This window comes from Wyeomyia smithii, chromosome 1, assembly GCF_029784165.1.
Source record: "Wyeomyia smithii strain HCP4-BCI-WySm-NY-G18 chromosome 1, ASM2978416v1, whole genome shotgun sequence".
Taxonomy (NCBI): Eukaryota; Metazoa; Arthropoda; class Insecta; order Diptera; family Culicidae; genus Wyeomyia; species Wyeomyia smithii.
In genome coordinates, this window is record NC_073694.1 from 204413947 (window position 1) to 204428664 (window position 14718).

At 41.7% G+C, this 14718-nt stretch overlaps 1 protein-coding gene across 1 annotated transcript; it reads left to right on the forward strand.

Moving 5' to 3' along the window:
- The first annotated feature begins 1388 nt into the window (after nucleotides 1-1388).
- Nucleotides 1389-8365, forward strand: LOC129717940 (zinc finger FYVE domain-containing protein 26 homolog). The gene is made up of 4 exons (XM_055668238.1): nucleotides 1389-1624; nucleotides 1704-7538; nucleotides 7589-7710; nucleotides 7765-8365. Exons 1-4 carry the CDS (start codon nucleotides 1565-1567, stop codon nucleotides 8201-8203), a joined length of 6456 nt encoding a protein of 2151 aa, XP_055524213.1. The 5' UTR covers nucleotides 1389-1564; the 3' UTR covers nucleotides 8204-8365.
- Nucleotides 8366-14718: the final 6353 nt, after the last annotated feature.

A 14718-nucleotide genomic window follows, 5' to 3' on the forward strand; every position in this document is an offset into this window, starting at 1 on the left:
CCAAATGTCCACGTTCAAATGAAAAATGTCTTCACATGTCTTCCAATCCGAGATGGCCCGTTAGGACCGACCAAAGACTGAAAAAGTTACCGGCAAATCAAAAACTGTCAAGCAAAAAATAAAAAAGGGTCACCACCAAAATGCGGGTCATATCACATATTTTCTAATGTCTTCCTTTTGTCTTCACAAACAAAGATGTCTTCACCGCAGGGTAAATGTCTTCCATTTGAAGACATGTCTTCCAATCTGGCATCGCTGGTTTTTAGCGTTGAACGTTCAATTAATACCTTTTACGCGAGCCAACCGTATTAACCACTTAGTTCCTTTTACCGAACTCAGCAAACTTTTCACTGAGTTTTCGACAGCTGAGCCATTAGTAATCTGTTAGGTAATTCATTTGCCTGACGAGCGTTCGGTATCTTTTCATTGCTGCTGAAACGTCAAACAAAGAAGATAGCTCAGCAAAAATTTACAAAGCGTTCATCAAAAGTTGCTGCATGAGTCGGCATTTACGAAACTGATGATTCGTCACAAATTCACAAGCGTTCCGACAAATGCAACTTAACCTTTTCCCGGTTATAATAATATAGATAAATATGAATGTAACTATTCCTATAGCAACTATTGCAACCGATGATTAATTGTATGCAGGTATTTTTGATTGCCTAGACCATTATACTGATTTTTTATGCACATTCGACTAAAACAAGATACGTTTTACATCATGGCAAATATAAACTTTTTATTAAAGGCTTTGAGTAAATTAAACCACTGTGGTGGGAAATTTGAAAGCACGATACCATTTTTCGTTTTTTTTTTGTCCAAATGGCTTGTAGAACACTTTAAATAACACAGCCACGAAACTTTTCTGTAAATCTCAAAATGGCGGACTTCTGATGTGCGATTCTGTTTTGACAGATGCAGAAAAATTACCGAACAGTATAGTAAAAATAACAAAAGTTCAGTAAAAGAATTGAAGGTTTTTCAGCAACATCTTGATAAGTGCTGATAGCTCGTTGAATATTTACTGAACTTTAAAAAAGCGCATGCATGCGTTTGCTGAAGGGTTCAGTAATGTTTTTGGCTGAACTCGTCAAGTGAATTTAATTGACCAGTATTTCGGCAAAAAAATTAACCGTCATCAGTAGTTTTTCAGGAAATTGTAGAATGATCAGGAAAATTTCAAGTTTACTGAACGCTACCGTAATAAAAATTATCGAACAATTAAGACGGAAATAAGTGTATACCTCTAAAATACCCTGTTCAGAAAATTTGCTATCACTTCCCTGGCCAGATTCGCCGCATGCGAAATTTACTTTTTGCCCTTTTTTACCCGATATTTTCTGTTACCTACTGGCATCCCTGAATTTCCGCCCTTCAGTCAGTCAATGATCAGCAGAGACCGCAGAGACGTAAACAAATATAGTGAGTGGATAGAGGAATCCGTTGCTCTGGACGGTTAGCTCTTATCGGTTTCAGTTGAAGGATTTTGTTTCTACATTTTGCGTCGCCATAAAGATTTAAGATCAAACTTATGTGATTGAATCGCGCAAAACTCAACGCCATGGATAGATTCAACGAATATTGGGAGCTGCTTTCGGACAAAAGTGTCCCAATTGGAAAGGTAACATTCTCGATCAAGGTTTTTTTTTTCTATTAACATTACTAATAGTTACCCTTGTATGTGTGCTAATGATTACTAGGAACTGATAACGTATTACAAGACATTGCACGAAAACGAGGACGGAGCATCCTTATCGGAACGAAGTTGCAGTTTCCTTTTGCAGAATTTGCTAGTGAATCCGTATCCTACCTGTCAGCTGTTACGGCTTTTGGCAACGTCTAAGATACCCTACAAAAACAATGTGATTCGTGAGATTTGCGATACCGGTAGCTTTGAGTTTTTAGAGAACTACACTGAGCAAGATGTGGACAAATTTTACAATTTGATTTCAAACAATCTCCTTTCCACTGAGGCCATCAACAGATTGGTTCCAATGGTTTTGTCACTGCTGGAAGAGAAAAAAGTAGATCGGGAGCTGCTTCTGCTAGCTCTAGTGTCAAGAAAGTCACAAAAAATGCTTAAACAATTTCTCAAACAAATGCCGGTCGCACCGGAACTAAAGTACTTGCTAGGCGTCATCGTCGAAAAGCGCCATTTTTTGGTTGATGTTATGGATGCAGCGGAAATACCGTTTCATGATCCGACAATTCGATCCTACATTGAGTTTTTTCAGTTGATCAAACAATTTAATACTGGCGGGACGAACTTGCTTGTTTGGTTTACTACAGAGATATCGAAGAATAAAGCTTTACTGATGTACGGTCTTGAAATGAAGCGCTCGTTGCTTCTGCGAGATTTGATGCATGAGGCGGATAATGTGTCAGGAATTGAGGAGTATGCCAAAGAAAAATCTGTGATAGGAATTTATTTAAAGATAAAGATGAAGATAGCTCCCTCCGACTATGAACAACTTGCTACCTGTATCGCTGAAAATGATAAACTAAACGCCGAGATAAGCGAGTTATTATGTCCGAATACAAGTGGCAAGGCCGATTCGGAAGATTTGAAATGTCTGCATATGCTAATGATTTGTCAGTTTACACTAAAAGTGATGAAACTTCCACCGTATATGAAGTCTTTCGAAGATGTTCTCAAAAGTAGGGTAAGTAGCATCAAATGCATTTTCAAATCGATCGATAGTTTAGAGACGTTTGTTGATCTGTTGGAAAGTGTCATTGTGCTACTATTTGTGCGTTACGAACATCTTCCGCATAAAACACACGGATCGATTGGTTTTATCTGTTCGTACACAGTTTTGGAAACGGTTTTGAATTGCTTAAAAACAGTTACTTTACCAAAACGACATGCGGCGAATTACGCGAAAGAAAATGATGCCTTAAAAGTTCGCATCGATAATTGCCTGGATATTATAAACGATGCACTCTGGAGATTGTCTCTTTTTGCTGCTATTATCAAAGAAAAGCCTTCCTCACCCCAATTGGTAGACATCGACTACGGCTGCATTGCCGTTAAGCGGCAAGATTCGCTTCCCGGACAGGAAGACCATGTTTTCAACAGTGCTGAATCGCTGCCGGATTATTCGCAGAAACATGCAACACTTCCGAGGAGGAAACATTCCAAACGTCGTCCGCGTTCTCAGCTCTCGTCAAGCGGATCTACTGAGAGCAGAACCATGCAGCAGTCGCTTCCCCTTCCAAACAAAATTGAAACAAGCGTGGATTCGGCAATCACCGCGATGATAAGCAAACCGAAAAGCATTTTCTCCAAGATGTTGGGAACACCGGAAAAACTCGCTACTCTTTGTATGGTCAATCGTAATTTCGATGCTGCTAGAATGATAATCAAAAACAACCAGCTTACCAGCAGTCCCGTTGGGCAGGATATGAATTTCCTGGAAAGTTTCAATCAAATACAGGAACGACTTTCGAATCTGATAGCCAATTACAACCGCATGCAGCATAAAAAACCCGACGAAAATGAATCAATGCTAGAAGACATCCGGGCCAGAACAGCAATCGGATTCGAAGCTTCCAAGATTATCGGTTCCATTGAAACCTTCTCGGCCGGGAACAAAGTACCGCTAAGTGAGGAGGACATCAATTTGCTGAAAAAGTTTAGCTCTCAGTATCCGTTCTTGAAAGTGTTCCGCGAAGATCTCCTGCGTAACATTCATACGATGGATTTACTGCTGAGCCTTCCCATGGGTTACGATTTGAATCTCAATCTATATAATCTTATTTCGAAAAGTTCGGATAAAAGCGACCTGCAAGAGGATGGAACAAGCTTCAGTTATGTGGCCTTCCTAAAGCGTTTGATTGATGATTTAAAGCAGTTTAGAAACTTAGATTGCGGAACGCAATCAGTCACTTTACATGGACTTTTGGCCTCGGATGTGTGCCCCTTGGATCCTGGCCAACTGATGCCGGTATTGCAAGCTCGCTGTTGTTTACTGACCTCCACGACAGTGGAAGATTTGCGTCAGCAGGACAAAAGAGGTCGATGGAAAATTTTCACAAAAATTGAAAAGTTTCAGGATGCCACAAAACAACTTGTAAAAGTTTTCGAGCCTGAAGTTAAAACATTCCAATCGAAAGACGCCATGGAAACTGACACCTCGAACCTTATATGTAGAGCCGCATTCGAGAGTAAACTTCCCCTGCATACGCTGGAATCGCTCGCGACAGCTGCGAACTCGAATATGATCCACGTGATTGTTCAGAGGTTTGTCGCCGGAATTGGACAGCAGCCTGACTTCCGTGCAGCGGATTATCCCAACATATTGAACTATATTGCGGAGAAAAACGAGCTGCTAGGTTTGGTTCTGAAAGAACTAGCTGGCGTTGAAATCGGTGATAATTTATTGAAACGTTTTAAAGATCTGCCATGTTTCGATACTTTGGGGCCTTTGTACGGTAGTAAGATGTTAGCTACTTTGGATTACGATCAACTAAAATTAGACGAAGTTTCCTTGGAGAATCTCGCTGGTGATATGCAATGCATTCAGGTACTGGATTCAATGACTGGTCGCTGGAATGATTACCAGCAAATTCGACAGCTTCGTCATCGAATCGTAACTTGTCTGCTTAATTCTGAATCCCCTCAAGAGGATGGTGCGCTAGAACGGATCATCTTTGCTACTAAGGATGTGAATCTCAAAGCGCAATATCTACTCAAATGTATCGATCGATTTTCGAGTGCCAAAAGAAATATGCAATTGATCAGAAGTATTTCGCTCGAAAAAACGGCATCCGAATTACCGGCCGATATAAGACATAGTCTTGAAAAAAATCTACAACATTTGGAAGTTTACGATCAAGTCGCAGAAGTACTAGAGATCGAAGATTGGCGGACCGTCCGGAACTTTTCCGAGAGTAATAAAGAGTTAGTTCTGCATCAGTGTGTGCAGAAAAATAAGTACGATTTATGCTCTCGATGGATTCAAATGCACCCAATCGCAAATGATGGGGACACCGTTCTGCTGGACATTTTCACCTTAGCCGTTATAAAGGCATCAAAAGAGGGTGGTAGTTGCACCGCCCTTCTAGCACTAATCGAACAAATGCCTGTCGATCGGGTTGTTCGGTTCTTTGAGACAATTCTACTCGGCGTTAAGGATAGAGATGTTATACATCATGCCGTGCAATATCTGGAAAAGAATGGAGACAATACAAAGGTATATCAAAAATATCGCATCTCTTTGGAGATCTTCAAGCATTTACCGCTGAACGAGTCGGAGAAATTGTGGCATTTAATAAGCCGACCCTTGCTGGTGATCGAGCAATATTTGATGAACTCCAAGTTGGAGTTACTGACGGCGGTGATAACGTCAATTCGTCCTCTGCTAAAGGATAACGTATGCCAGATCTGCTACGAACAGCGTGAATATATTCGAGATCTTCGTTTGGCTGGTCGTCTCAGCGGTTCGATTAATTTGGATTCCAGTCATGATGATCAGTTTCTAACGAACGAATGCATCGACTGTCTGCTGCGAATCTACGCTGGCAAGGCGTTGGACTATAGAGTATTCGGAGACAGTGGAACTTCGGGTGAATCGATGCATGATCAGAGCATAGAATCAGGCAGCTTAGATTCACTGTGCGGAGCATTCATTGTGCCTAAGGGAGTTCCCACTCGGGAGAGTTGGGTGAAGGATGAAGATGCCTCGCTTTGTATGTGCTGTAGAAGGAGTGTATTCTCAATGCTGAACAGACGTCACCATTGCCGCCGCTGTGGCAGAGTTGTTTGTCACGCATGCTCCAAGAAGAAACTAGAGATCCCAGAACTGTACGAGGAGATTCCCGTTAGAGCCTGCGATGACTGCGTGAAACAGTCGCAGAAAAAGCCCAGCGTTCCGGTTGAAAGTTTGGTAAAACCTGCCACTAGCAGTGAGTATGATCAATGGCAGCTAACAGGGAACGTGCGTAATGACAATATAATGCGCGACGAATACAGTTACGAGTACGCACCATCGACGAGTCAGTGTTTGGCAATTTGCAATCTCCACAGTCAGAATGAAGAACTATCAAGCTTTTTACTGTATCACTGTGCCAAATTGGAAAAACTTTTGCGTCCAATTATGCCCGGATATCCGAATCCGGAAATCGATTATGCTTTGGTTTCTCGAATGCTACTGAATCTCACACTGGCCGCCAGAGTACGTGGCTTACAGTTTTCGGAGGCCGATAAAATAAAAGAACACGCTGAAATCGTTTTGTCTATCGTGAACAACGACTGCGAATCGCTATTATTACAAGAATCTATGAGCAGTGCGAATCTGCGCAAACTTCGCGATGCGCTCGTGATAGCAGAAAAATGGAAGCTTGCATTGGAACTGTCCCTAAAGTGTGGCTTCGCAACAAGTGGGGTTATGGCTGCTTGGGGAACAACATGCCTTCGTGCTGGTTGTTACGAAACAGCCAGGGAAAAGTTTTCCTACTGTCTGCAGAAACTGTCTACAGACACCGACTATAGTTCGGTTCTACATTTCATCGAATCACCAGAAACGAACAACTGCAACTATAAGGAGACATTCCTGATAAAACGACCCCCCAGAAGTCCACCACTGCTTCTGGAAATTATAAGCATACTGGAATCTACAGCTCAGGCTCAACCACCAGAAGTGATCGCTCGAGCAAGTGTCATAAAAAGCTCCAACACTTCTCTGTCTTCTACTATCCGAAAGAAGTCTAAGGGCAACATTCCCCTGCATGAACCAGCCCTGAACATCCTAAACACCCTCTCAAACTTGAAACACATAACTAAAGGCAATTTCACTGATTTTCTGCCGGAAAAACGAGCGCTCCGAAATCGAGATCCGGTAGCATCAAGCAGTAACACATCTACGGATTATCTACATGCGCTGGACTGCATCATGAGTACCAGATTTTTCGAGGAATCCATGTACTACTTACTTAACTACGGAGCTCACCAGGACATTGTCAGCTTTCTGGTCAAACACCGACAGATTCTACCAGCTATGAAATACACTCTACTCCAACAGGTCGAACCTGAAATATTTCTACAAGTAATTCTTCTACCCTACCTAAAATCCGGTAAGCTCGAAACGGTGATTCAAGTGATGAGTAGCATGGACGAAACTTTACTGGTCTGGAAGAACTACGTGATCCACACCTGCCGCTATCTGGAGATGAACCGCATGCTGAACTGTTTGTACAACCTTCAGCTGCTGTTACGGGATCCAATACGTGCCAGCATGACTTGTGTGCGCTTCTACTCGATGGATGCGAAATCCTTCACCGAGCTGGAGGCCAACACATTCCATCTGAAGAACAGTGCGGCCCATCTGCAGGCCGAGTTAGAGTTGTGTAATTGGGAAGAAATCAGCGTTGAGAGCCTTAGCGATCGAAGTGAAACGCACAAAAGCTTGCTCATGAAAATGGAACCCAAGGAGCTGAACAACCACATCAACACCATTCTCCGACAGCTCGAGGTAACGAAGTTTTTGTCGAATTGCGAAGCTAAGGGACGAGAAGTTGTCGGACTGCTACCAAAGGTAAGCTATTGTCTGTTAGTTGACGTTTAAAATAAGTTCCTTTTTTGCAGTTGTTTATTGAATCATCTAAAATTCCAACCCTATTTGGAACGGTTCACGAAAAATTGCAACTGGCCGTGTTGATTCTCATTTGCGGACAAAATATCGAGGAAGGTTTTGGATTGTCGTACAGGTAGGTATCTATGCGGTGTCATCATTAAGCTAGACTGTAGAATTTCGCTTGCAGGGTTATACAAGACTTCAATCTAAACAACCTTCGGGTGTACGGGCTAGCAGCGAAGTATTTCATAAGCCAGACGCAGGTTGAAGATGTGGAAAAGTTGCTGCAGGCTATCGTCAGCAACAGCTCGACCAATGTCGATACCAACGGTTTTTGCGATGAACTGATTAAGGTTTCAGTGGAATCAGCGATCGCTACTCACGGGAATAGTTCCCAAGTGAAGACAGCCCTGGAGGCGCTCATCAAGCGAGTTAGTGATGTTGGACTGAAGATTCATTGCTACATCGTGACGGGACAGCTCAAAACGGCCTACCTGTTGGCAAATAAGACCGGCCGAATGGGTGACATTCGGAAAATTCTGCGCCAGGCGGAAGTTTTGAACCAAGTGCACGTCAAGAGGCTGTGCGAAGCGAAATTGGCCGCTGAGGGTGGTTCAAGGAAGTGATCTGTTTTATAGTTTGATATTAGTAATCGTTATTATTGTATTATGTTTTAAAATGTTTATTGTCTGCTCGCAAAACTATTGGGTTGGAGAAGTTTTTTTCTATGCCATTGTTGTTTGTCGTTATATACACATTTGATTTAGAGAATATATAGAAGCAATTAATCCACTGATCAATTTTTTTTCGAAATACCTATGTAAGTCCTTCGAAAAGTGTCTTAAGAATTTTAGAGTGATACAAGCTTTTACAAAGTCTCTGCAAACATCTATCGAAAGCTCATACTCTGGTTCAAAAACATTACTAAATTGATTTGAATGCTGGCTTGAAATCTGCCGAAACATTTACATATACATACAATAAGGTAATGAATTACGCGGGTTTGTTTTTTCCATTACTTAGAAAGGGTACAAGAAATCGATTTCATTTCAAAAATGTTTTTCGTTTTAGACCAAAAGTAGTAATATCCGTTTTCAAAGAAATAAATACTGGAAATTTAAAATATTGCATTTTGATCTCTAGATTGACCACTATCATATTCAAACAAAATTCAAACATTTTAAGTTACATTTTCAATGCAAAATAGTCTTTTTTTATGCGGGCTCTTATAAATTTGGAAAGCACCCCCCGCGTAAAAATTGTGATTTGTGGCAAACAATCTCAACGAATACAGTGAAAAATTGTTTTAAAATTTTTATATCCTTTTGGAGAACCTTAAGGCTTACCAATGAAAAATTACACTAGAAACCTACAAGACTCTTGGCTTACCCCTCAACAGTAATAACACAAACACCTCCAAAAAATTGAATCGATACATCTGACAGCTTCAAGTCGTCGGAAGGCAAGCAAAAGTATAGTCTATTTGTGCACGATCAGTATTGCGTAATATTAAATTTTGTCCTGTGAGTTTTTACCGTTCTTTTTCGAAATTCCGAAGAAGAAAAACTGCTTTGAAACCGGTAGGTCAATGTGGATGGTAGAAAAAACTTATTAACGAGAAAGTGTAATTATGTCGTGCTGTTAAAGTGTTATACTATATATACTATATATACCTACCTACATAGACTTGTTCAATTATTAGTTTTCAAATCATTTTTTGGCCGGTTGGGTTCGTTCGGGTAAAATGTGTGAAGTGAAAGTGGTTGATTAATTAAGTGTTGGGTACTGCTAATGGTGAAGGGGGTGTTGCATTTGTTCTAATAAATCTAGTTGCATGAAGATATATACGCTGATTGTGGTCAAGTTGAAGGTTTTTTTTTATCAGGTATGTTATTGCGATCTTGTTTTTCTTTATATAAAGCCCTATAAAAGAATATTCTTTGCATTCAAAAATATTCTATGTAGCGTTGGTAGTCAACAAGTGAAGCTTTAAAATGAAACCTACAAATCCGTTTCAGCAGATCCTGATTGACCTGTATCAGCTGTTCCTTCACCTTTGCGACCAATCGTCTTTCGAAATTATTCTTAGATCGTCGACGTAAACCGCAACTATGATGATATTCTCGTCGTCCTTTAGAAAATATATTCAATCTCGTCTTTCTCGACAGGTCCGTAGCTACCATATGGGCTAGGGGGGCTTAGCCCACCCACGTGTTTGCATTAAATAAATAAAGCGAATACTTTACCTATTCACATATTCTAGATTAGCTTTTGTATATTTAAGCTAAATGTATTACTTTCAAATTACTTCTTTAACAAAAAAAAAAACGTCAGTAAAATTTCTGTGCCCCACCACGCAAAACGGAGTAGCGGACCAGGAGGATGACATCTACTGGAAATCATGTATCGAACATCGTTAGCAATATGGCGGCATTTGTATACAGTTTCATCGTTCTTACATTTTATCTAAAATACTAGAGAATTCACTTCTGTTATTGGGAAGAATACAGCTGAAACGGATGTATGTAGAACAAAACTTATTACACATTATTTGTGCTTATACTACAGCCTTTGAATTAAAAAAACAGTATAAATAACAGTTCACTTATTAAATACCGTTCCATACACATTACATTACATAATTGATAAATTTGATCGCTTTTAGTTTTATTTTGTCATCAATAGATAGGGCCAACATATGGAGCAGTTGCCCGAAAATTCTTCCCTTTAGAGTAAACTGCCCATTTTCGGGGTACCGCTAGTGTCAGCGGACCATTGAGATGTTCGGTACACTGCAAATATATGAGATTTGACAGCGATAGCATAGTCCTGGTAGCTACGGCTTTGCTTCTCTAGCCGGCATACTTTTCCGTCGTCTGCATCTGCAGCAAACTCTTCGGGTGTCCCTCCCCATATAAATTTCTTTATCAGCTAGATCACCTTGAAGAAACGCTGTAACTGCCCTCAGGTGGTACACCTTCAAATCTAGCTTGGCCTCAATTGCCATCAGATAACGGACCGTTGCATACCTTACCCTCAATCACGGGTTTTTTATTTTTCCAGCAATCCGTCTGCCTTTATTTCATCTTGTAGAGCACTTTTCTTCTTGGAGGCAGGTCCGTGAGTTCACATGTTCCGTTGTCATCTAACGATTTGATTTCCGTCAGCAAGGCGTCATCGCGCCGCATTGCCACGCGGTACATGGTGGGTTCGCTTTTCGTTTTTACCTGACACACGGAAGTCTTTTGAGAAGTGGTACTGGAACTCATTTAAAAATCAAGATACCTGATTAAAATCTGGCGCTCCCGTATACTGCGCCTTACCGCTTCAAGCTGGTATTTTAGTTGTGGAGAAAGCGCGAATGATGATAATGCTGTTTTGGGTTCGCATATGTTGTTCTCCGGTGTTCCTCTGGCTCGGCACGAATTACTGCACCCTCAGTCATATCGTCTCTCGCTGGATCGGAATGCAACATGTCAGCAACGTCATATTCTGCAACTGGAGACTCTATCACTTTCTGCTTAATCGATTCTAGACTCTTTTGTCCGCTTTGCCGCTCACTCAGGGTTGTGCACAGTATCCCTTAGTTCCTGCTGCATATTTAATGAATACTCTAGCCTCTCACACTTACCACTTACCTGGCACAGGGGTTACCGTGATCTAGCCTCTCACTTGGATTTCCATTTTTCCTTCGCACATCCGGTACATGGACCATGACTTTTGTCCCGAGCATATGCAACTCCGGTAGATCTGGTCTCTTCCCGGGAAACTTTTCTTTTGGTGAAACTGCTAGTGGCGGTCGGTTATCGGGCGATCAGATATTTCACCGTTCCAACTGCTTCAGCCCAAAACATTTTATCTAAACCAGCGTCGAATAGCTGAACCATTCTGTTGCGGGTTGTATGGCACGCTGGTTTCATGATGAGTGCCACACTTGCGTACATCAGATTCATTGCAAGTTCTGGAATACGTAGACTGACTAGACGTACCGTTTTGAACGGGACAGTACCGTTTTTTCGACCATTTTTCACAGCCCCGTCTTTTTGCCATTTTGTACCGTTTTCGGATACTCTTTGAAAAAATCTTAAATAAAGTCTTGCATTGAAATTTTCCTAAATGGAAAATAAATTTCCAAGCAGACAGGATTTTTTTTATATTCTGGGTACGTTTTGTGCCTTTTTGACAGTACCGCACAACTGGAAAGACATGACTTGAAAGTTGAGACCATGATAATTGTTAGTTAAAATCTCGATCATCATGTGACAAGTTTCAGGAACTCATTGCAAAAAATCACACTCTTCATAATCGGGCAAATTCATCACAGCAATGAATAATTGTTTGTATGCCTCGGTTGGTAAAAAATTCCAAAAATCAATTTCAGCCTAGGAATAAGAGCACACAAGTAACCTAGATTCACTTTCTACGTAAGCTTTATTTAGTGACCACAAACATCCCCATGTCACATCAACAGGCCTTGTGGTCCAAATGATTTTCCTATACTAAAAATTACGTGCCAAAGTCAAGAAGCGGGTCTTCAGCATCTCGCGGCTGGTGTCGAAATCGAAGCTTGTAGAGTAACTATTGGAATGGCGCTGGAGACCGGTTATCGTGCTGAAGCTGCTGTAGTTTGTTCGCCTATTCTCAACATGAAGAAAGACGCTATTTCGCAACATGCGTGATCGAACATAAATATTGAGTTGCTCGACAAAATTTCGGACAATCTACTCGTGAGGTCAACACGCCGGAGGCGAATATTGCCCTGGATATGTCCCGACGGATTTGCAGTGTATCTAAGTCGATGAGTCTGCATTGCTGTTCGTAGCTAGGTAGTAGAAAGGGTTGTTTCACGGAAGTCTTCTGAGAGCGAAACGAACAAATCTTCGTTGTACGGACTCGATTCTGTTTACTCCATTCAGGTAGTAAAGATTCTACACTGAAGCGCAGTATTCTAAGTTGTCGGTTACGTTTCGACGATTCTCTAGCTCTTCAAGAACATCCCGGTGATGTACTGGGCTGCTACGTAGAGCTGCATAACCACTGACGTCTGCTGCTGGTTGGAATTTGTCGCCCGTGAAACTTTCCAGTAGGGAGTGGTTGGGTGTGTCGTTTTTTTACATTGTATGTAATATCGCAAGCAGTGCTGTGTTAGCGCGTCTGATATGCAATACTCGCCATGTTTGGTATCATAAACGGTACGAGAAAAAAAAATATTGTCGTAAGTCGAGAAATTCGGTGTCTATCTCTAACGAAAATTATTAATTTAATTTAAGTTTAATTTTTTCTATTCACGTTGATTATGATTACTGAATTTTTGCTTAAAAAATCTCTTGAATGCGATCCTGTCTTAACTTGATTTTGATAGATTTGAGATCACCGTTTTGTCTAGTCATTGAAGCAAAAAAAAAAGAATAAATTTTGTTCCATGTTCAAACCATTGGAGCGGACTGTTCAAACGATGCACTGTAAAAACAATGTAGGATAGAACAGCGAAAAACAAATGCGAAAGCGTGGGCTAGGATTTACAGCAGAGATTTGTTCGAAGTTGGATGTCTATTCTTTGCCTAAGCTAGAGTCTTTGAATGGAAATAGTCTTCCAAAGAGCTTTTTGCTTCAGCTTTTTGACCAATTGTGCTCTACCGTTTTGGACTGAGCGAAAATAGATAGTGCACGAGTACGCACTTTCACTAGCGTCCACAAATGTATGAACTCGCAGACCATCCAGAGTATCCGGAAACGGGGAGAAGTAGCAGCGTGGAATCATCAACCGGTCCAGCTTCGCGAAGGATTCAATCCATTCCCGTTATTTCCGATGAAGATCTTCGTTAATCGCTTCATACCATCTCATACCTGATACTCAGGTTCCTTGTGTTAGCACTTTTCCGTGGACAAGGAAATGTGAGATGAGCCCTAAGGGATCAAAGAGACTCATGACGAACGTTAACACCTCTCGCTTTGTCGGTACGTGTGCTGCCTCGACGATGGCTTGAAAATCTTCCCGTAAAATAACCGTATAGGTGGTGCAGTCTTCTTCAGAAACTCACTTCATTCCAAGCACAGGTTTTTCGGCTTGTCCACCGAGATTTAGCCGATTTCTCCCAGAAGTTGAGTAGAATTGGAGCGAAATTTGCAGATCTCGAATCCTCCTTTCGCGTGAACCAGTATCACCTCCTTGACGACCCCGACAGTCTTTTCGGCGGTCAGAAAACTATCCAAATAATCATTCACTTAGTGGTTTTTCATCGTGGCTGTTGTTGCCCGTGGGTACAGTTCGGCGAACTGCTGCGCGTTAAAATTTTTGACGTATTGTAAAAAAGCTGGCGAACAAGTGGCGCCAAAGGTGGCTACGTACATAACGTAGAGCTGAATCGAATCGGAAGGACTATCTCTCCACAGGAAGCATTGTGCCAACCGTTCTTGGACACGGATTAGCAGCTGATGGAACATCTTCCTGATGTTTCCACAGACTGCCACCGGAAATTTACGGAATCTGCTCAGCAACGGTGACAGCAAATCCGACCCTTGGAAAGTTTCGAGTTGAGAAAGACTACGTTTGCCACTGCCGCCGCCTCCCAAATCAATTGTTCCTAATCCTGGATGATCTGGATAGGTGGGTCCAGCGAGTTTGAAGTGGACCACTGCTTTCTGCGAATATGATCCAGCTACACATCCATAAATACTCCACCCAAGGCGATATTTTGTTGCGATTGGGTTTCTTTGCTCCGCTCTCACGGAGCTTCAGCGGAACTCCGAGACGAAGGTGGTCTAACCCGATCAATAGTTTTAGTTGAACCAGATCGCAGTATTCTACGGGAAGGCCTCGCAGATGTGGATATCGTTGAAAAAGTTCCCGATATTTTAAGGTTCGTGAAGGGAGGATCAAACTGCTGACCGTTCGAACATGCGACAGCTTGCGACGGTTGCCATTAAGTCGCCGCGATACATCAAGCTGTACTCGTTGCGATCACCTCACCCGTTCACTGCAGAGTCAGTGGTTCTGGTGGCCCGGTTACGCCCGAACGTACTGTAATTGTTTTATCCAAGAGGGTGATTGAGGACCCCTCATCGATTTAGGCGAAAATAACTACGAAAAGTTTTCCTGCAGAACATAGAGACGAGACCGTTTCTATGAGTGAAATGGTTT

Coding starts and splice junctions, on each gene's coding strand:
- LOC129717940 (XM_055668238.1), top strand. CDS start 1,565: ATGGATAGATTCAACGAATATTGGGAGCTGCTTTCGGACAAAAGTGTC. Junction 1,625..1,703: donor AAAGTGTCCCAATTGGAAAG/GTAACATTCTCG, acceptor AATGATTACTAG/GAACTGATAACGTATTACAA. Junction 7,711..7,764: donor GGTTTTGGATTGTCGTACAG/GTAGGTATCTAT, acceptor TTTCGCTTGCAG/GGTTATACAAGACTTCAATC.